At 39.1% G+C, this 21927-nt stretch overlaps 1 protein-coding gene across 4 annotated transcripts in view; it reads left to right on the forward strand.

The window, feature by feature from the left end:
• Positions 1 to 21509, forward strand: part of DDX4 (DEAD-box helicase 4) — a 102044-nt gene extending 80535 nt beyond the window's left edge. For all 4 annotated transcript variants that reach the window (XM_077816282.1, XM_077816284.1, XM_077816285.1 and 1 more), the window contains 4 exons: positions 2946 to 3045; positions 10483 to 10753; positions 10922 to 11029; positions 20780 to 21509. In XM_077816282.1, coding sequence (XP_077672408.1) covers positions 2946 to 3045; positions 10483 to 10753; positions 10922 to 11029; positions 20780 to 20863 — 563 coding nt within the window. In that variant the 3' untranslated portion in view covers positions 20864 to 21509. The remainder of the gene's footprint in view (positions 1 to 2945; positions 3046 to 10482; positions 10754 to 10921; positions 11030 to 20779) is intronic.
• Positions 21510 to 21927: the final 418 nt, after the last annotated feature.

The raw sequence follows: 21927 nt of genomic DNA on the forward strand, positions 1-21927 counted from the left end.
TGTCGTTCAGTTATGTGATACTTCATACTACATTATTGAATGTGTTCTGTATCTTGTAAATGTAATAAATTCTTACTAGGCCTCAACACACATCCTATTAAATCTTTTTGGAGAAGTGGGGAGGTACTGTTGTCCTGCTGGTGTCAAGTGTGTTAACTAATGACGTGTTCTAGTATTCAGCTCTGACTTCCTTTGACTATATACATGACTCTTCTTTTGTTCATCTGTGAAGGCCCTCATGGCTGGATGGACAGACAAAATCAGCTTGATCAATTGACCGTTTCGGTACTCCACAGAACTCACCTCCACCCACCAGAATAATAGTATTTGAATATGGTTTTTTTAATAATCCTGATCTTGCTTTGACAATAAGTTTTTGCATGTAGTTTATTTTAAAATAAGCTCACTAGTAACCCTTCAGAAAGGTTTCAAAAACTAGGTGGGTTGTACTTCTAGTGCCAGAGAATAGCATACCTCCATTATTACTAGGGCTGTCAAGCGATTAAAAAATGAATTGTGATTTATCGCGCAATTAAACAATAACAGAATACCATTTATTTAACTATTTTTGGATTTTTTTACATTTTCAAATATATTGATTTCAGTTACAACACAATATAAAGTGTACAATGCTCACTTTATATTTATTTTTGATTACAAGTATTTGCACTGTAAAAAAACCAAACAAACAGAAATAGTATTTTTCAATTCACCTAATACAAGTACTGTAATGCAATCTCTTTATCAGGAAAATTGAACTTACTTTTGTACATAATTCTACGTTTGTAACTGTTTTATTTTTGAACACAATATAAAATTTTAGACCCTGCAACCCCACTCAGTCCTCCTCCTTGGTCAGCCAATCGCTCAAACAAACAAGTTTATTTACATTTGCAGGAGATAATGCTGCCTGCTTCTTGTTTACAGTGTCACCTAAAAGTGAGAACAGGTGTTCTCATGGCACTGTTGTAGCCAGTGTCGCAAGATATTAACGTGCCAGATGTGCTAAAGATTCATATTTCCCTTGTGCTTCAACCACCATTCCAGAGGACATGCTTCAATGCTGATGATGGGTTCTGCTTGATCATGATCCAAAGCAGTGCGGGCCAACTCATGTTCATTTTCATTGTCTGAGTCAGATGCCACCAGCAGAAGGTATGTTGTACAACCATGTACATTGGCCAAACTGGACAGTCTCTACGTAAAGGAATAAATGGACATAAATCAGACTTCAAGAATTATAACATTCAAAAACAAGTCAGAGAACACTTTAATCTCTTTGGTCACTCGATTACAGATCTAAAAGTGGCAATTCTTCAACAAAAAAACTTAAAAAACAAACTCCAACGAGAGACTGCTGAATTGGAATTAATTTGCAAAATGGATACCATTAACTTAGGCTTGAATAAAGACTGAGAGTGGATGGGTCATTACACAAAGTGAAACTGTTTCCCCATGTTTATCTCCCCCCCCCCCACCAATTGTTCCTCAGATGTTCTTGTCAAGTGCTGGAAATGGCCCACCTTGATTATCACTACAAAAGATTTTCTCCTTCCTGCTCTCCTGCTGGTAATAGCTCACCTTACCTGATACGTTACAGTGTGTATGGTAACACCCATTGTTTCATGTTCTCTGTGTATATAAAATCTACCCACTGTATTTTCTACTGAATGCATCCGATGAAGTGAGCTGTAGCTCATGAAAGCTTATGCTCAAATAAATTTGTTAGCCTCTGAGGTGCCACAAGTCCTCCCTTTTTTTTTGTGGATACAGACTAAGACAGCTGCTACTCTAAAACCAGCAGAAGGTTGATTTTCTTTTTTTGGTGGTTTGGGTTCTGTAGTTTCTGCATTGCAGTGTTGCTCTTTTAAGACTTCTGAAAGCATGCCCCACATCTCATCCCTCTGATTCTGGAAGGCACTTCAGATTCTTAAACCTTGGGTCGAGTGCTGTAGCTGTCTTCAGAAATCTCATATTGGTACCTTCTTTGCGTTCAGTCACAAATTTAATTAACGCGTTATTTTTTTAACAAGCGTCATCGTCATGAAAGCATGTTCTCTGGAATGGTGGCTGAAGCATGAAGGGACATATGAATGTTTAGCATATCTGGCACGTAAATACTTGGCAGTGCTGTCTACAAAAGTGCCAGGCAAATGCTTGTTCTCACTTTCTGGTGACATTGTAAATAAGAAGAGGGCAGCATTATCTCCCGTAAATGTGAACAAACTTGTTTGTCTTAACGATTGGCTGAACAAGTAGCAGCACTGAGTGGACTTGTGGGCGCTGAAGTTTTACATTGTTTTGTTTTTGAGTGCAAACTACATTTGTAAATTGCACTTTCACAAAGAGATTGCACTGCAGTACTTATATGAGGTGAACTGAAAAATACTATTTCTTTTATCATTTTTACAGTGCAAATATTTGTAATAAATAATATACACTTTGATTTCAATTGCAGCACAGAATACAATATATATGAAAATGTAGAAAAACATCCAAAATATTTAATAAATTTCAGTTGGTATTCTATTGGTTAACAGTGTGATTAAAACCTCAATGAATCGCAATTAATTTGAGTTAATCGAGTGAGTTAATTGTGATTAATTGACAGCCCTAATTATTACTCTTGCTATTAGTGAGCAGAGTTTTTAGGGTGATAGGAAAGAAGCTGCAGAGGTTGGATCATGAGGCGTAGGGAGTTGGCAAATGTTTTACCCCAAAGGTATTGGCTTGATGCAGAAACTAGTGGGTGAAATTCTGTAGCCTATTGTGTAGGAGGTGAAGCAAGATGATCAGAGTGGTTCCTTGTGGTCTTAAACTCTGAATCTATTTAAATTATGGCAATATGTTTATGGTAGAAATGATAAAAACACATTAGTGCTTTTGAGATGTAGGAAGTTTGTAATGTCCCCCCTTTGCCAGATTGTGTCTTTAATCTGTTGCAGGAGATGAGCGAACTATGGTGTTTGTGGAAACAAAGAAAAAAGCAGACTTCATTGCAACCTTTCTTTGTCAAGAAAAAATACCAACCACCAGTATTCATGGGTAAGTATTTTACTGAATAAATTATTTTGGTCTGCTATATTTTATTTAAATTAAAAATGACCTCTTCTGTTAAACTCATTTGTCATGGGCAAAAACCATTATTGGACTAAAACACTTGGAACCAGGATTCTGATTCTGAGTGCTTATTGGGCAATGTAAGAGATGGGAGTGGAGGGAATCCTGTTCTCACTGCTAAATGGCTAAATATTTTTCAGTTGTTTCCCTGCGATAAAGTGTACATATAAGCCTCTTCATTTTCAGTTTAAACTGATTTTTACCAAAACATTCTGGGGTTGTAAAAAAAAGTGTTACTTTTTTTTCCCCCCAATTTTTCACCCTTTTTTTGTATCATTCAAATATATAAATAATTCTTTTTTAGGAAAATACAATACATTGCATGAGATGTATGTATTACGATAATACTTTAGTCTGCGTATATGCAATGCTGCCTGTTGAAATAAGGCTATGTATTAGTCGAGAAGATACACAATAAACAAACAGGCACGCATGTCAGATCTGAAGTGCGTGCGCATCTGAATGTACTGATGAATCTCACACCTATCATGTACACATTTCAAGCTGTTAACAGATAACGATTTAAAAATTTCACGCACTAAAATGGGAAGAAAACAACAAAAATCTGAATCAGAATACGTTTCAGAGCACAAGGAAGTATTCATCCTTTGCTCCTGTTTTTGTTTTTTTTTAAAACTTTTGAAGTTGAATGTACATGTTGTAAATGGTGTGGCCCAATTTATTAAATTTAAATATTTATAGACTAATAGTTCTAAGCTACAACAGTAAGCTGTTTATTCAAATGAAAAGTTTTATTTGGGTATTAGAGAGATGTTGTTTTCTTAAACTCATAGGTGGCGTGTTTTGAGTCAGGTTTTAGTTCTGCAGCAAACAATATTGATGAATGGAATTCAAAACATTAACCTACTTGAATTAATCCCCGTCTTTCCGGTCACCAAAATAAACCCCAGTATTTACCCAGAAAAATTAATAATAGTTTTTTGCACTGATTTTCACCTGTTTTTGTTGTTTGTGGTAAGAAACACTAATATAGTCCCAGGAAAAATTTAAATAAAATAAAAAGTGAAAACGAAGGGCTCGATCTACATATAATTGTACATATAACATGTACAAAGTGGTTTTCCTTGTATACTGCACCAGTGGGTGCTCTCCTCAGACAGTGAATTCCCATCTTTGTGCATTGCAGTAGTTGAGGTCATAATGTCCATCTAATCCATCATGCTGAGGCCATTTTCACTATATAAATATAATTTTATAGACTGATAAAATTATGTTGACTTTTTAATGAAATTTGAATGACAGAATTATAGCTTGTTTGATTAGCTTTTTACACTATATCATGAAAATATATGGTTTTATAAATAAACTTTTGTAACTGTCACACTGTAGAACACTTTATTTGGCCAAATTGCTTTGGCTGCCTTCAATATATTGACTTAAATTGAATTTAAAATTCTTGAAAGGTACCAGACTCAGTCCTTCAGACTGAAGTCCTGTTTATCTGCAGAAAGCAGGAAATCAGAACTGGTCAAATTAAAGCCTACAGACCATACCAAGTCAGATGTGTCTCACAGTGGAGGAAACATGGATAACTTCACAGCTTCCCTGTGTGGTGTGCTTTAATTCAGATCGTGCAGTGAAAGCACATAGAGAGGGAGCACAAGCATCTGGAGTTGGCTTTTCCAACACTAGCATTCACTTCTCATTTTAAGTAAAAACACCTGGCAAGGAGGTGGAGCAGGAATACATGAGAAAGTGAGAGCAATAATATGTGATTTTTCCATTTGCATTTTGCTGCTGTGATTTCTGGCTTTTCTTCTTTATCTTCATTTCCCTGTTTTTGGAAGCTCATGGGATTTGGGTCTTATTTTCTGGCTCTGTAGCTAAATGTTTTGGCCTGCTTAGAGGTCCTCTACAGCATGAGAAATAAAGGGGAAAGTTACTGCTCCAAATATACTTAGTCTCACTTACCTCCAAGGATGAAAGGGTAATGTAGTCATATTACATATTTAATCGTTGGCTTCTGTCAAGATTGTCAGTTATGATGGTGACATTTTCAATGCAGAGCGATGTCCCCCCAGGGCCTGGAGTGAGAGCCAGCTAATTTTACAGGTCCTCAGAAACTCCTCTTATGAGTCTGACTACCTTTCAGTACTTTGGGGGAATTCTGCACCAAAAAATTAAAAGTTCTGTGAACAGTACTTTAGAATTCTGCAAAATTCTGCATATATGTCAAAATAACACAATGTAATCACACAGTTTTCAATTATTTTGATGATTTATTTTAAAATACCTGTCAGCCAAGTATGTTTATAACAGTACAGACAACAAAAGATTCAGGAAATGTTTTTTGACAAATAAATCCCTTACTAGGTATATTAATACAGAATTTTGAGTAATGATTCATTTAAATTACAATACAGAAATGTATTTCCTGTACCCCTCAAAGCCATGCAAAGGCTTGGGGGAGTCAAGCGTAATGGAGGAGCTGAGGGAGAAGGAAGTAATTGCTGGGAAGGAGCCTGAGAGTGAACCTGAAGGGTTTGTCGGGTGGGGGTAGGAGAAGTATGGGAAAAAAAGTCTGTGCTCGGGGGGGTGGCATTGTTAGGAAGTTGGGGAGTATTCCCCATGCAGACTTTGGCTGATCTCTAGCCTCTCCCATTCAGTCAGGCACATCTGCCCCTCTCCCTCTGTGTCCCTGTAAACCCCACTCAGCCACCCCATCTCCTTTTGTCCCCATGTGTCGCTGCACCATCACTTCTGTTCAGCTCCTGGATCAATGCTGTGACCCCCTAGCAGCCCTGTGTGCCCCGCTGTCCCGCCCCCCCCCCCCAAATCCCATGTCTCCTCACCTGCCCCCATGGGCAGGGCACTGTGAGGAGTGCAGTCTCTCCTCTCCCTTTCTATGACTGTCTGCTGTGGCAGATGAGTTGGCTGCCTTCTGTTCTGGCACCACAGCAGCCCCTGGTGGATGAAAGGTGTAACTGGAGTACCTTCCCAGGAGAAAGTGTTTTCTGCAGAGAAAATACAATCTGTGGGGCATATGAATTCTGCATGTACACAGTGGTGCAGAATTTTCCCAGGAGTACTTTCAGGAAGTAGCAGCCTGAGTCAAATTCATATTGGTGGGTTACAGAGCCAAAAAGCTCAGATAACTAGACTTGTAGCCAAACAAATAAAAATGAAGTTGGGAGCAGTGGTTTGGATTGTGGAGGAAACACTGAAGTACCAAATATAGTTACGTGCGTTACCTTTATCTCCTTTTTTTTTTTCCTGATTCCCACTTTCTTCTTTCCTAAATTTTCAATGTCCTAATATCTCTGTTAACTCCCCACTCAGTGTTAAAGTTCTCTCATGAGTAGCTATGTCTGTGGACTCTTCGAGGGTTAGTATCTTTCCCAGCATTTAAAGATAGAGTTCTCAGGAATAGTGACTCTTAGGACCTATTGCATACATTTTTGGTCAAAAGTTCGTGCCTTTTTAGGAATTATTCATAGCAGTTTTAGAACTTCTGTTTTATTGATAGCTAATTTGTTTATCTCTGGGGACAAAGAATTCCTTAAAGACAAAATACAAGTCTAGAAAACAGAAGTCTAAGCTGCATAAATATGCCAAATCTTCAGACTCTTAAGACAGATCTCAGGAGAAGGAGGCCTGTCCGGTTTTAAGTTCAGTAAAATCCAACACAGATGTTCAGACTCCCTCCAAGAATGATCTGATGAGTTCCCATGGGTCTGGAGCAGCCTTTCAGTATAACCAACAAGAAATCTTAAAGCAAAAAAGCAGGAACCTCTTTTAAAGCAGCCTTAGAACACAGATCAAGTATGAAAGGAAGGTGCTTCTAATCTAGGTTGGGCAAGGCAGTCTGTTTGAATGCCTGTTTGACCATGGACAACTATTCCTGCAAGAATGTCCTATTGTAGGTAGTGGCCTACCTTTTTTATTGCATTGTGGCCCCATCTGTTAGCAAACCTGCTTAAATGTCTTGAACACTCTCTTTACTACATGGTAATGCCACATTTTGGAAAGAAGGTGAACTTAATCGAAAATTGAGCATCTTAACTGGCAGGAATCTCCTACAACGAACACTCTGTGTATGCCTTTACTTGTAAGCCTGGCCATCATTGTACATGGTGGTATACAAACGATGTTCAACACATTTAAAGATGCGTTTCCTGCCTTGAAAGCTTACAGTCTAAACTGACTAGACAAACATATTAAAATTAACTTAGAAGGGAGTGGGGGGGGAGAGAGGAGGGTTCAGTCATTAAACTTCTGACCCAAATACACACACAAGGTGCATGGCTATTGAGTGGTTTGAAAAGGTGGCCTGCTGCCTACCTAGCATAAGTGCATTTACAGTTAATTTTTTTATATAGCTACTGTTTGTTCTATTTCTGATTAATTTCATTTTTCATTTGTAACTGTTCAGTCTCGAATAACATTCACATTTTAATGCCAACTTAAATTGCTAAAAAGTTTTTTTTAAGAACTTCATTTCGTTGTGTGCTACATTTTCAAAGTTAAAACAACTTGTTAAATAACTTGTTTTTTGTAATTAGGCATAAGTATCTAAAGCTGAGCCTATTGAAGATCGTAAAGTCTTCCTCTTTTTTGTTACTGAGCTAATAAATTAGTGTTACAAAATATTTGACCAATATTTGACTGGTCAGTTGCACAGTTATTTTTGGGTAAATCAAATGCCCAACCCTATTTTAATCTGTGCTATCTAATCTGTAGTATTCTCATCACTGTTCACAAATTTAGAAACAGACAAGTGATTTACAGAATTCAGAAACTACCAATCTTGGGTACAAATCTTGGAAAAAAAGATTTCATAGTAGTGGCAGAGGATAAAGGGTTATAATGCGGGCCACGAGTTTCATGATGCTTATTTACAGAATCACCATATTGCATTTTTTAATATGTAAGGCAGTAGAAGAATTCATCCTGAGGAGCAATGCAGTTTACTGTAGAACCCAGTGTAGAGATCTTCCATCTTTCTGCTCTCTATCTGGACACAGAAAAAAGAGAGACTCTCTGGAAATAAACAAAGAGTAATATACATTAAGACATCTGGGCTGTTCAGAAATCTGTGCCGTATTCTTCTTTCCCCTCCACAGATTCAAAGAAGGCATGCACACAGACTCTAGGTCAAATTTTGCTCTAATTTAATACTTGTGGAAATTATTGGCTTCAAAGGGGTCATGTTTAGTTTACACCCATATAAATGAGAACAGAAGATGCCCACATCTGTGGGTGAACTACAGCTGGAAGAGTCTGCATGATACCAATGCCAGAGGACATCAGCACAAGTTCTTCCAGATCTACAACACCCGGAGCTTAGAAATCATTTATAACATTAGAATAAACATCTAAAATGGCCAAGTTACAAGTTAATTAGCCATTATAAATTAAGCCATTGCCATCTTTGGCAGGAAGATCTGCCCTACAGTAACTCCTTTTAACTTACCTTCTCCCTTAATTGTTCTGCTTTATTCCTTTTGGTTCAGTTTTGCCCTCCTATCTTATTTCCACATCTATTTTTGTGTTTATCTAACCACTTCCTGTTCTTTGATTTGGACAAAAAAGAAATGCAAGTATAAACCCTATTCCTTGGGCCTAACATATATAAATAGTTACTGTGTCAATCAAGATGCCAAAAATTTTAGCTGTAGAAGGTCAAGAGGTTAAGGGTGAGTCCTGCACCATTCACTTGCCTCCGACTAACAGTTGTACCTGCTTCTGGGATCTGCAGGGAAATGTCTGCGTATCTCCCCGTGACAATTTATTAACTCTGTCTGAGATTGGCTCTCTTTGTATCTTTACCAAGCTGCAAACTCCATTTTGAATGTGGGGCTAGTTGTCATGTCTCTTGTGCTATTGCTTCCATGCTGGATTGAAATTCCAAGACAAAAGCCTAACAGTAATTAAACTTTGACTGTCCATCTAAATGACAGATGGCTGCTGCTCTGGGCAAACCATTCTTTCCAATCTGAACTCTGGGCAGGTCACTGTAGCAATAAATAGATTAGTATTATAAAATTAATAAATCAATTGGAATATAAATATTGTAGCAATGAAATCACCTAGTAGGTGCACTGGTCACCTGATGGAGTCTCTTGACAGAGGCGCCTGCATGGTTATAAAATAAATAAATAAACCCAAAAGGGAGGAACTGATCTGTTCAGGGGGACATTTTTCTCCAGCGCAAGATGGAGTAGCAGCCCAATGTGTAGGGACCCGATGAGGCAGGGCAGCCTGCCTATGTTCCTGAACACATGGTGCTCGCGAGGACTCTGAAGGGAGGGGTGACCTTGTGAGGGGCATCTAGGATAATTATCTTCTAACTTATCTGTGCTCTCTTAACTGAAAGAGCAGTGGTGTTGAGAATCTTGTGTAGTGTGTTTACAGTTACAAAGGGCCTCCTGAGAGCGTTAAACTGTAATCCAAAAGGCTCACACATTGGGGTGGAGATCTGAGGGTATGTTGAAACTATGGTGGTGTCTGAAGGGTCAGCTCTGAGCCCAGGGGCTAAGCAGCTGGACAGCAGATTCCATCTCTCATTAGGTTTTCTAGACAAAGGGTCTGTGCCCTAAATGTGCCTAGGCCCCAAGACTTGGGGCAGTAGCTGGGCTCCATTCAGCCTCTGGAAGCATAAAACACCCAAGGACTGAGCAGATGGTTTCCTTCACTGCAGTGTAGTGAGTGGTCAAGAGGGGGCATTCAGCTGGGAATCCATGGCATCCTCTCTTCGGGCTCTGGTAACAAGGAGCTGGCAGAAATTGTTTTGGCTATGATTGGAAGAAATAGTGTGTTGATAGACTGATGCTTGACTAGATATCTGTAGTCTTAGGTAAACCTGTTTATCACCACAGTACACTGATGCAGCATAATATTGCAAATGTATATTGAAGCAACTTTAGTACGAACATAGAAACATATCTGACTTTTGTGTCTCAAAGCACAAAACTGATCTGCAATTTCCAGCATCTCATATTTTCTCCTTCACACCTCTTTTCTGGCTGTTTACTTTAGACCCTTTCTTCCACCCACCGCATTTGTGTCCCCTTGCCATTTTGCAAGAGTGCTTCTATGATCACTGCACTCCCAGGCCAGAAGTGAGGAGATATTATCAAAACAGCATGCAGAGCTGAATGTATCTCTAGAGGTGCAAGTTAAGCATCCCTGCTGTATATTTTAATAGTTTTACTTCTCAGTGAAATGTTGCCAGTTTGGTTTTATAAAATTTGAAGCATTCTTTATTCTTAAATACCAGTATTGCCCATGTCTCTTACTATCCATAGCTTGTTGATCTTTGACTTGCAGTATCTTAATCTTGTGTTTCACTGGCCTTTAGAGAAAAATCTGTATTCTAACCAATGCTTTCTTTATTTGCAGTGATCGGGAACAGAGAGAGCGAGAAGAGGCTCTTGGGGACTTTCGCTCTGGAAAATGTCCTGTTCTTGTTGCTACTTCAGTAGCAGCAAGAGGCCTGGATATTGAAAATGTTCAACATGTTATTAATTTTGATCTTCCTTCCACTATTGATGAATATGTTCACCGGATTGGGCGAACTGGACGCTGTGGGAACATTGGAAAAGCCATTTCTTTCTTTGATTCTGTTTCAGACAGCCACATAGCCCAACCTCTGCTTAAAGTGCTTTCAGATGTATGTTGCCCAGTTTTTTCAAACTTAAATATGTTCTCATTTCATATGCTATTAAGACTTCATTTTAGTGGATGGACTAGCCATCAGTCCTGTGATGCACTTGAAAAACTCTTAATATGTAATTTGGCAATCGAGTCAGAATTTAAACTAGCAATTTTTCTTCTGTAGGCTCAGCAGGAAGTTCCATCATGGCTGGAAGAAATTGCGTTTAGTGCTCACGGAACTGGCTTTAGCAATCTAAGAGGAAACATCTTTGCGTCTGTTGATACTCGAAAGGTAAGTTTTGGAACAAAGAAATGGAATTGTTGGTTTTGGAAAATGTTTATAACCTAGGCCCATGTGTAAAATGTCTTTTATGTGTTCTTTAATATTGTCGTTTGAGTGGCTAGGACAGTCTGGTCAAGATGGCTCTTGAAATAAGAATTGTTATCAATGTGTGTAGAATTCAGAGGTGAGAGAAAGTGAAGGGAGACAGACATCTGTATTACAGCCGGTTCTCAGGAGTTGCCAAAAAGAGGCTGAACTTAAATTCTGTATTTGGAAGGGGAGGTTTCTTCAAGAACAATTTTGTGACGTAAACATTAATACTAGGGCTGTCAAGTGAAAAAATTAATCGCGCAATTAATCACACTTAAATAGAAGACCATTTACTTAAAAATTTTTGGATATTTTCAATACTTTCAAATATATTGATTTCAGTTTCAACATAGAATATGAAGTGCAGAGTTCTAACTTTGTATTTTTTATTATGAATATTTGCACTGTAAAAATAAAATAGTATTTTTCAATTCACTTAATAAAAGTACTGTAGTGCAGTCTCTTTATCATGAAAGTTTAACTTACAAATGTATAATTGTGCACAAAAAAAACTGCATTCAAAAATAAAACAATCAAACTTTAGAGCCTACAAGTCCACTCAGACCTACTTCTTGGTCAGCCAATTGCTCAGATAAACAAGGTTGTTTACTTTTTCAGGAGATAATGCTGCCCGCTTCTTGTTTCCAGTGTCACCTGAAAGTAATAACAGGCATTCGCGTGGCACTGTTGTCGCTGGCATTGCAAGATATTTATGTGCCAGATGCGCTAAATATTTGTATTTCCTTTGTGCTTCAACCACCATTCCAAAGGACATGCTTCCATGCTGATGACGGGTTCTGCTCGATAACGATCCAAAGCAGATCGGACCGACGAGTGTTCGTTTTCGTCTGAGTCCGATGTCACCAGCAGAAGGTTGATTTTTGGTGGTTCGGGTTCTGTAGTTTCTGCATCGGAGTGTCACTCTTTTAAGACTTCTGAAAGCAGTCTCCACACCTTGTCCTTCTCAGATTTTGGAAGGCACTTCAGATTCTTAAACCTTGGGTCAAGTGCTATAGTTATCTTTAGAAATCTCACATTAATACCTTCTTTGCATTCTGTCAAATCTTCAGTGAAAGTGTTGTTAAAATGAACAGTGTGCTGGGTCATCATCCGAGACTGCTGTAACATGAAATGTATAGCAGAATGCAGGTAAAACACAGAGCAAGAGACATACAACTCTCCCCCAAGGAGGTCAGTCACAAATTTAATAAACACATTATTTTTTAATGAGCGTCAACAGCATGGAAGCATGTCCTCTGGAACGGTGGCTGAAGCATGAAGGGGCATGCAAATGTTCACCATATCTGGCATGTAAATACCTTGCAGTGCTGGCTACAAAAGTGCCATGTCTGTTCTCACTTTTGTGTGACATTGTAAATAAGAAGCTGGTAGCATTATCTCCCATAAATGTAAACAAACTTGTTTGTTCTAGCGATTGACTGAATAAGAAGTAGGACTGAGTGGACTTGTAAGCTCTAAAGTTTTACATTGGTTTATTTTTGAGTGCAGTTATGTAACAAATCTACATTTATAAGTTGCACTTTCACAATAGAGAGAGAGCACTACGGTACTTCTGAGGTAAATTGCAAAATACTATTTATCATTTTTACAGTGCAAATATTTGTAATAAATAATATAGTGAGAACTGTACACTTTATATTCTGTTGTAATTGAAATCAATATATTTGAAAATGTAGATAAACATCCAAAAATATTTAATTTCAATTGGTATTCTATTGTTTAACAGTGCCATTAAAACTGCGATTGATCACGATTAATTTTTTTAATCGTGATTAATTTTTTTGAGTTAATCACATGAGTTAATGGCGATGAATCGACATCCAAAAATTGTTTCCATTTTAGAGGCTCTTTTTGTTGATTTTTCTGCCTTCGGAGGAGACCATCAAGTTTTCCAATTGCTTCCATGATATCAAGAAGTGTGAATTTGCCTTTCTCGAGGCAACTTTTGTGTGTTTCTGACTGGGTGTTGGGGGGGGGGGGGATTTTCATTCTTTGTTTCAATCTCCTACTTTTGCCTAGTGTCCTCATTGCTTTTTTATTTTGCCCCCTAATTTTTCTCTCATTCCCTTGCTCTTTGACACTTAGCTTTACTGAAGCTACTAATCTAGAAGCAGAAGCACCTACATTTGTGGAAGTGTTGCATCTGCCTTCCATGAAGGAGGTGCATGGTGAGTTTCATTGAGCTGCTTTGGTATGGCTCACTTGTTCACCAGTCTGAGCTTATATGTAGAAGTGAGCACATTGTCTGTCCTGCTTATCCAGACATGATATTGATGGGAGCAAAATAATTCCATGATCATGCTAAAAAGTCGTTGCAGAACATATTCTGGATCCCGACATCACTTCTGGTTTCAAGACATTTGGGCTATGCCTGTCTTCCTGTGCATTCTGGGGGCAGTTCAGACTTGTCTGTGAGACTCAGGGCTTGGCCACCTTTCATTTCACCCTTCCATTAGATTTTCTGTGTCCAGCTATGCGAACAAAGTAGTGTGTCAATGTTCCCACCTCATCCATTATTTTTGTCATTTCCATAGCATAACTTTGGGGCAGCAATGGCCAAAATCCATCACCCTCCTGCCCCCCATTTTCTTTCTTATGGGACCAAAATTTCCTGGATTTTTTTTATTATTATTGTTTTTTGACCAAATGAGCTCACTTTTTGTGCCCTGCTTACATCTGCTCATTCCCTGATCGTGGCTTGGCAGGCCAAAAAAGGAAAATAAACAGTAATAACAGCTGGTTGGAGAGCACCTCAGGAGCCATAGAAAAGGAGCTCTTCCATAGCTCTGATCATGGACTTTTGGACCTCCCTGTCACCCCACATCTCCTGAGATGCCCCTGGTGATGCTTCTATAGGGATGGGGTCCAGTCCTCTTTATCTCTTGGGACTCAACAAACCACACTGAACAAGATCTCATAAGAGGTAAGTCCAAAGATCCTCTCAAACTCCCGGTCCAATCACTTGTAACGGAAAAGTTACAGGATACTCTTTGTTCTCCAGTGGAAGGTCTGATATCTTTTAGGGATGTTCCCCTTAGCAGCTTTCCTAGTTTTATTTATATATAAAACTATATATATAATAAAGTGTGTGTGTGTGTGTGTGTGTGTGTATATGTATGTGTATATATATATATATATATATATATAAATAAAAAAAATTACATACAGTATGATGTGCAATAAAACCAGGGTACAGATCAGATTCCCTACTTCCACAACCAGATCTTCATCCAGAAAAAGCCTGAGGAGCCAGGATGTCTCCTTTCTCAAACACTTGGTTCCTGTCAACTTCAAATAGGTGGATACAGAAGATAGTATCTGTGTAGCACTTTCTTCAGATTCCTCTACTTCTCTTCATCTTGTTTCCTGATTTCTTAAGGATGGAAAGATCAAACAATCCTGAAAGATTTCTTCTTCTAGAGTTAGGGGCAAGAACCTATCACTCAAGAGAAGAGATGCCCAGGGTCATGCTCTGTATTCTAACGTAGTTCTAAAAAGTTGGTGAAGATGGGTCAAAAGACAGGACAAGTCAATTAAGACAAAATTCAGAATGGAGTTGTGCTAACGTCCGTGAATCTGGCAGAAACTGCATATTCTGCATGGCTCTTGTCAAAAGCAGTTTTTTCAGTTTTCTCATGAAATTCACCATTACTAATACAAAACATTACCCTTTAGTCTGTTTCAGTCTGAATGAGAAGTTTGTCTTTAGATAACATATTAATCAAAACACCATACTTGTGGACCTCTCAGGAAGCAAGCCAAAGGCCCTCTGTCTACAGTGCTCCAGGCACTTGAATTTATGATTTAAGGAGGAGCTCTTATTCTTTGACTCTGAGGACTATCAGCCTAATGTCTGCGTCTGAGACATATAAGGAGACAGCCATTGTCTTTTTAATATAGCAAAGTTTTAAAAGATCCAGCATGTAACAGCATTATCTGTACCTGCGGCTACTAGGTCTTCTGGTCTCACAAACAGGGATTACTCCATTGGCAAGACTGTACATTAGAGTTTGTGGTGATGCAGTCCCATAATTGCTGTAAAGGGGTAGCCCACATGATAGGATTATCTCCTCAAAGTTAGAGATAACTGCCTTTCAGGATGGGGGAATGCATCTGGGACACCGCAATATACAGGCAACATGGCTTAACTCCAAGAGACTGAAGCATTAATACTCTAGAGATGCAAGTGGTCTTGTCTGCTTTTCAGAGAGCAGCCCATTTGAGCTGAGTTAGACAACACAGTGACAGGCTTACAAGCATCCTTTCCCAAGTTATCTAAATGATCTCTCTTGAATGTAAGGTTGGCTAGCTCCATGGAAGCCATCCATACATCAAGTGGATCAAGTAAACAAAAATAGGCTGAATAAACTATCAGCAGATAACTCAGGATGGCTCTTTCATCAAGAAGTGTTCTGGATCAGTGGCTCTCAACCTTTCTAGACTCTGTACCCCTTTCAGCAGTCTGATTTGTCTTGCGTATGCCAAGTTTCACCTCACTTAAAAACTGCTTGTTTAGAAAAGCAAACCTAAAAATACAAAAGTGTTTCAGCACACTTTTACTGAAAAATTTCTCTCATTTTCATCATATAATAAAATAAATCAATTGGAATATAAATATTGTACTTACGTCAGTGTATAATATATGGAGCTGTATAAAGTCATTGCCTGTATGAAATTGGAGTTTTGTATGGACTTCACTAGTACTTTTTATGTAGCCTTTTGTAAAATTAGGCAAAGAACTAGAAAACCTCTGCATACTCCCAGGGATGCATGTACCCCTGGTTGAGAACCACTTTTCTAGATGATATCCAGGGAGCTAAGCAGACATATTCACATCCATTTGAAACACAAAGTTGAGGGTGTTCACTAGAGAAAAGGACCAGAGATTGTTGGTCTCCACAAAGTAATACACCTTTATCTTTGCAGTCTTCCCATACTCATGGCTTATCAAGAACTTGGACAGAATTCTTACAGGGTTTTTTAGGTTGATTTTAACAAAATAACAAAATGTATTTAACAAAATGCATTTTACAGCTCCTCCTGGGTTTCTTACAGTATGGCCTGGTCTTGGGTTTGGCTTCCCACCATCAGATCTTATGTCTGAGTTAAACAGTATTATAAATACAGGCTCTTTCTGCCTTGTCTTCCATACCTAGGATTCACTTACGAGGCTGCAAAATCCCAAGACTCATCCATTAAAATAAATGGCATCTAATGCCCTGTATTTCGTTTCTTCAAGATATACTTACCTTCAATCACAGCAACAAAAATCTCCAGCATCACTGCTCTTAGAAGTCATGGTTCTTGGTAGATCATCTTCAAGAACCAGGTTTACTTCAACCATAAAAAAGAGTAGCTCATTCTTCCCCCATTTTGTTCAAAACCATCAATGCCCCAAATAAAAGGTATGACTGTATGAAATGATCAGCTAAAATACCTTCGTCAGTCTAGTCAGAAAATTGTCTTTTAGTTCTTTGAGTGGGTGACCACATGGTTTCTACTTATGGTGTGCATGTACTCAAGATTGGATTTTTTTGGCCAATATCCATTGAGCTATGTCTGCATTTGTACTTTCCACCTGGGAGCATAAAGGGTGGAGTGGGCCCAGCTATTTCTGTTTCTTCTTACCTCCCATGACAGCAAAATGGGGGCCCTTGCAGTGTCAGGTTACTCTGGACATTGTGCATCTTTTTTCCCTGATGCTATTTAGCAGAGTAGTCTTGTTTATCCATTGCCTTAAAAAAACAATACACCAACAAAACCCACCCTACCCTTTTTTCTATTAGATTTAGTGAACCCACAGTATTGGGATCAAATAGCAGTGTCTGAATTGTAGTCTCTATGGTTCAAAACTAGCTCCTCTTGTGGTGTGGCTATTCCACTTAAAAACACAAATCCTACCTGCTTCTTTTTTACCTTGGAGAGGGATACATGCCCAGTATTTAGTCAGGTCTTCTGCTCCTTTTTCTGCAGTTTCTTGGAAGCAAGAGAGGTCAATCTTGAACTTTCTCCTGGAGAGATTAGAAAGAGTCTCCTCTGAACTTTAGACAAAAGGCCCTACCAAGCCTGAACAGCTTTGGTTGGTGCTTCTGTGGACTGTGGCCCTACTCCAAGCTCCTGGGGTCATTCGTCCAGCAGACTGCAACTTTCAACTACAGAGTCAGGTAGAGCATCTAAGACACGCACCCCCCCCCCCCCCCCACACACACACCCAGCCCTCAGAAAGGGATAAGAAAGAACACCTCACACACCAAGCAGGGCCCTAGGTCATCCTCTGTGGGGCCTAGTAAAATGAAGCAAAAACCTAACCATACCACAGCATCTTCTCATGCTGCTCAGCCAAAAGGCAGTTCATGGCTCACATTAGGTTCCTCTAATAACTTGGCATAAACCAGTCACCAAGTACCCAGAAGTGTCAGTCCACACTTCCCTGTATCTGATAACTTGGGACTGTTATCAGTGCATGAGGTGCTGATGACTCCTGTGCCAATGGCTCTATTGCTGATACTTCAGGTACTTACTTTCTAGGCATTGAAGACATTCTTTGTACTGAGCAATCACACAGTGACAGCACAGACACAATCACCCTTGCTGCTCTCGTTTGCCATTAGAAAACTGTTTGCCACAGTACTGATGAATGCTGGTGCTCTGATTGTGGTGGGGATTCGAGAACACCCTAGGACACCAGTCAGAGTAGTACCCACTTAAAGAAAGAGTATTTCTTTTCTTCCTTCCCTTCTGAATGCAGCAGGGAGGAATGCTCCATCCATTTACTTAGGTCTCACTCTAAATGGGCCCTACTGGTCTCATAGGGAATTTGCAGCAGACTGCAAGGTTTTCATGGGGGGCAGCCACTTTGATATCCACCCCCATGGCCCCAGCCTCTTACCCCCTACAATATACGGTCTTGGCCTTATTGGCCTACTTTGAGTGTGCAGCCAGCTAGGAAGACTTCTGCTTGCCCCCTCTAGAGTTCAGTCTCCACTCCCATGTCCTTGTCCATTGTCTATTGAAGAGTCTGTTGGTACTGTTCCACAGCCTACATCAGCAAGAACAGGACAGTGAGGAAGAACACCTGCAGGAAACGGAAGAGACTATGATTCCAGCAGCAATGTCCATTTCCTCACCAGAAAAGGTTATAGTTTCTTCTTGTTAGCTGAATTATTTTTAAAATCTTTCAAGATCTTTTACATCATATGACAGACACCTTGGAGATTTCTGTGGAGATAATCTGCAGGATTTTTTTTGCACTATTGGACATCTTCCGGGCCTGGAAGGCTTGCCATGTTCATTAACAAAGGGCTACTGGAACCAGCAAATAAAAGTGGCGCCTCTCACCTCCTCCCCCCCCCCCCCCCCCGCCAATCTTTGGTACCCACATCTAAAAATTAGGTAGACATTATCAAGTCCTAGCTAAGGAGTTTGAATATTTCTGTATCCATCCAGTTCCTAGATTATTGATAATGGTGACTGTACAAACAGCAAAGGCTTCCAAAGATGACTCCAAGAGACAAAGATCCAGCAAAACGTTGATTTGTTTGGCAGGAAGACTTCCATACTAAATAACTGGGTCTTTGAGTCTATAGATGCGCATCTCAAATCACCAGGCACGTCTGTCAAAATATTACCTCATTTGGGACAAGATTTCACTGTTTATAGAACAACTCCCACAAGAACATAGGGAAGAGCTGAAATCCATTGTATCTGATGGACAGCTAGTGGTCCAAATATTACTGTAGACTGTTAAACACTTCTGATACAGTGTCATGTTGAATGGTCACTTCAGTTGCCCATACAGAGCTCCATGTTTCAATATTCAGGAATACCAAAAGAGGTTCAAACAATCATTGAAGACTTCCCATTTGAACGTTGTGACCTGTTTAAGGTGCCTGTTGATTCTCTCAGTTTTAAGACCCAGGCCTTGCTTGTTTGGAGCCTATGTGCCAGCTCTTAAAATAAGGCAGGCCAGATCCCAAACAGAGGCCCTTTGCTTACTATTGTAATCCACAAAGAGAATAGAAGTTGCTAAGGAAGAAGCAGAGGTTTTAACATGAGCAGTCCTCTGACTCTTCTTCCTCTACTGCACACCCCATATCAGCCAGTTTGATGTCATTTTCAAGAGCTAATCTGGAGCCATTCCAAATTTCAAGTTTCAGATTTGGAATGATACCCCATGCCTTGATGATGCCTTTGTTAGATCCCCAGGACAGATTTATGGTTCTCGACCTGCAAGATGCCTACTTCTACATCCAGTATATAGAAAGTATCTCCAATTCAAAGTAGAAGTGTCCTACTACCAGTACAGAAACTTTTCCATTGGCCTTTCAACAGCACCGAGGGTATTCAAATATTTAGCAGTTGTCTCCTTAGGTGAGCTGACAAGGTACACTATACGCAAATCTCGATGATTGGGTCACTCAAGGAAGATAACCACAATAGGTGAATAATTCCACTTGATACTAGAACTTCCTTTTCACACTGGGTCTTGGGATCAACAGAGAAGTCCACACTGTTGCCAGCCTAAAGGATGCAATTAACAGGAGCCAGAATAGATCTGAGAACAGCAAGAATTTATCTACTACAGGTGAGGTTCCAGACCTTGGTAGACCTCACCAGCCATGTACATGCTCTCACATGGACATCTGTAAAAGCATGCCTCAGACTTATATGTTTATCATACCACATATCAGACTTGACCTACAATCCATTCAAAGGTGGCTGAAATCAGTAACTACCCAGCAGATACCACGTGGACATGAGGGTACAGGTTGCCTGAGAATTCCTTTCATATAGACCACCCTTAGACATAAGGCTTCTGGATTCACCTGAAGAGTCACCTCCATGTAAATGTTCTAGAACTCGGAGCCACTTGCCTAGTGTGCACAGTAGTTGTCTAACCCTGCTGCATGTATCGACAAGTCAAGTAATGACAGACAACACAATTGCACTGAATTACGTCAGGAAGGAGCACAGTTCTCCCTTTTCCCTTTATAAAGGTTTTAGTCTCTGGAATTGGCACAATCATAAAATCCCATCAAGTGGCTCTATATCTTCCAGGCTTACAGAATGTCCTAGAGGATCAGCTCAGTAGGTTATTTTCAGGTGATCATGAGTGTTCTGTCAAAAACTAGATCCTGAACAACATCTTTCAAAGGTGGGAATATCCAAGAATTAGACCTATTGGCTACAGACTAGACCAGGAAATGTCAGTATTCTGTTTGGGGGATTGCAGTTGGGGGTTGGGGGGGTGGGGGGTGCTTGAGCCTAGGAATTCAGTGTTTCCATTTAACTTTGTAAGAATTTATCTGGCCAAATAGAAGAATGGGCGTGGCCAAACCCCATAATTGTACGGACAAATCTGAACTGTCTTTATTTGCAGGGAGGCAGCCACAGCCCAAATGTCTGACTGTGGGGGAGAAGTCAGTCTCAGAAGGGAAATAAATCACTAACAAATTTTCTATTCGTGTGTGTGTGTGTGTGTGTGTGTATATATATATATATATATATATATATATATATATATATATAATATATACACACAATCATGGTAAGAGTAAGATTTTATATAGCTTTGACTCAGGTTAAAACAGATGAATTTTTTTTTTAAAGTTAAAATGTCTACAAGTTAGTATCAACTTTATTTTCTAGACTTACCAAGGCAAAGACAGTATGAACACAGGAGGACTTACTATGTCATATACTGCAAGAGCAGCTGATGAGTCATGGGATTAAGACTAGAACAGTACCAAGTTATAGATTTTGGTTCTGATACAAAAGTTTTTGTTTTTTAAAGACTTGTAAAGTGAGAGATGTTCACTTAACTAGCCAGTAAAGAATTTAGTTATGTAAAATATTTAAAATGTTTAAAAACTGTTGGTGTTACTGAAAAGTTGTGGTTCCATCAGAAATATGGATCTACTAAATGTACAGTGTTTCATGAGTTGCTTGCTACTTTTGGTATACTTTGTGAAAGGCATTGTAATAAGTTTCATACATCCTGGACCAAGACTTCCACTCTTGAAAGTATATTACAAAAACTGTTAAGAGTGTTTACTGATGATACTTTGGCAGTGAGTATTCTTTGTTTCAGAATGTGTGAAATTCCCCTTACAGTTTTCTCTCATTTTTTGTTCTTAAAAAAACAAACAAACAGTAAATTGGTCCAAGTTACCAGTTACAAGTCCATAGTCTGTATGTGAACTACACAACGTTGCAAAAAGATGCTTTGAGAGTGAAGACTCTCTTATAAAGGGCTTTCTTAAATTTAAAATTGTAACTGCAAAATAATTTAACTTTTCAAATATGTCAGAGGTAAAATACTGTATACACCAGATGACATGTCACTTTGGCCTGTAAAGAGCTATTGCAGATGTCTGCTTGTAAACATACTTAATAAAAACTTGAGGATTATGTCTTGTATTGCTGATTGCTTTTATCTTGACTTTGTTAAGATGTAGGCTTTTATAATATCCATTTCCGACACATGAAGTCTGTCAGCTAAATACTGAACATCACATGTTGTATTCTAAGCACACTATTTCTGTACAAAACAAAAGGTCATGGATCCATCCTGAGGCTGACTATAGGGAAGTTGTTTTACAAAACAGCTGATCACAGGGATTTTTAAAAAAAACTTCTCTCTTAAAATAGCAAAACTCACATTTTAAATCTTGATTTTACTAGATGTTAAACATTTTGCCTTCATGTTGACTTAAATGTATGTAATTTTAGTGGGCAGTAGTAACATTGCCCTGTCCCAAGGAACAGCTGTCTGGGGCCTTTTTCTCTCTCAAATG

The sequence above is a fragment of the Eretmochelys imbricata genome, chromosome 5 (genome assembly GCF_965152235.1).
Source record: "Eretmochelys imbricata isolate rEreImb1 chromosome 5, rEreImb1.hap1, whole genome shotgun sequence".
NCBI classification, from domain to species: domain Eukaryota; kingdom Metazoa; phylum Chordata; order Testudines; family Cheloniidae; genus Eretmochelys; species Eretmochelys imbricata.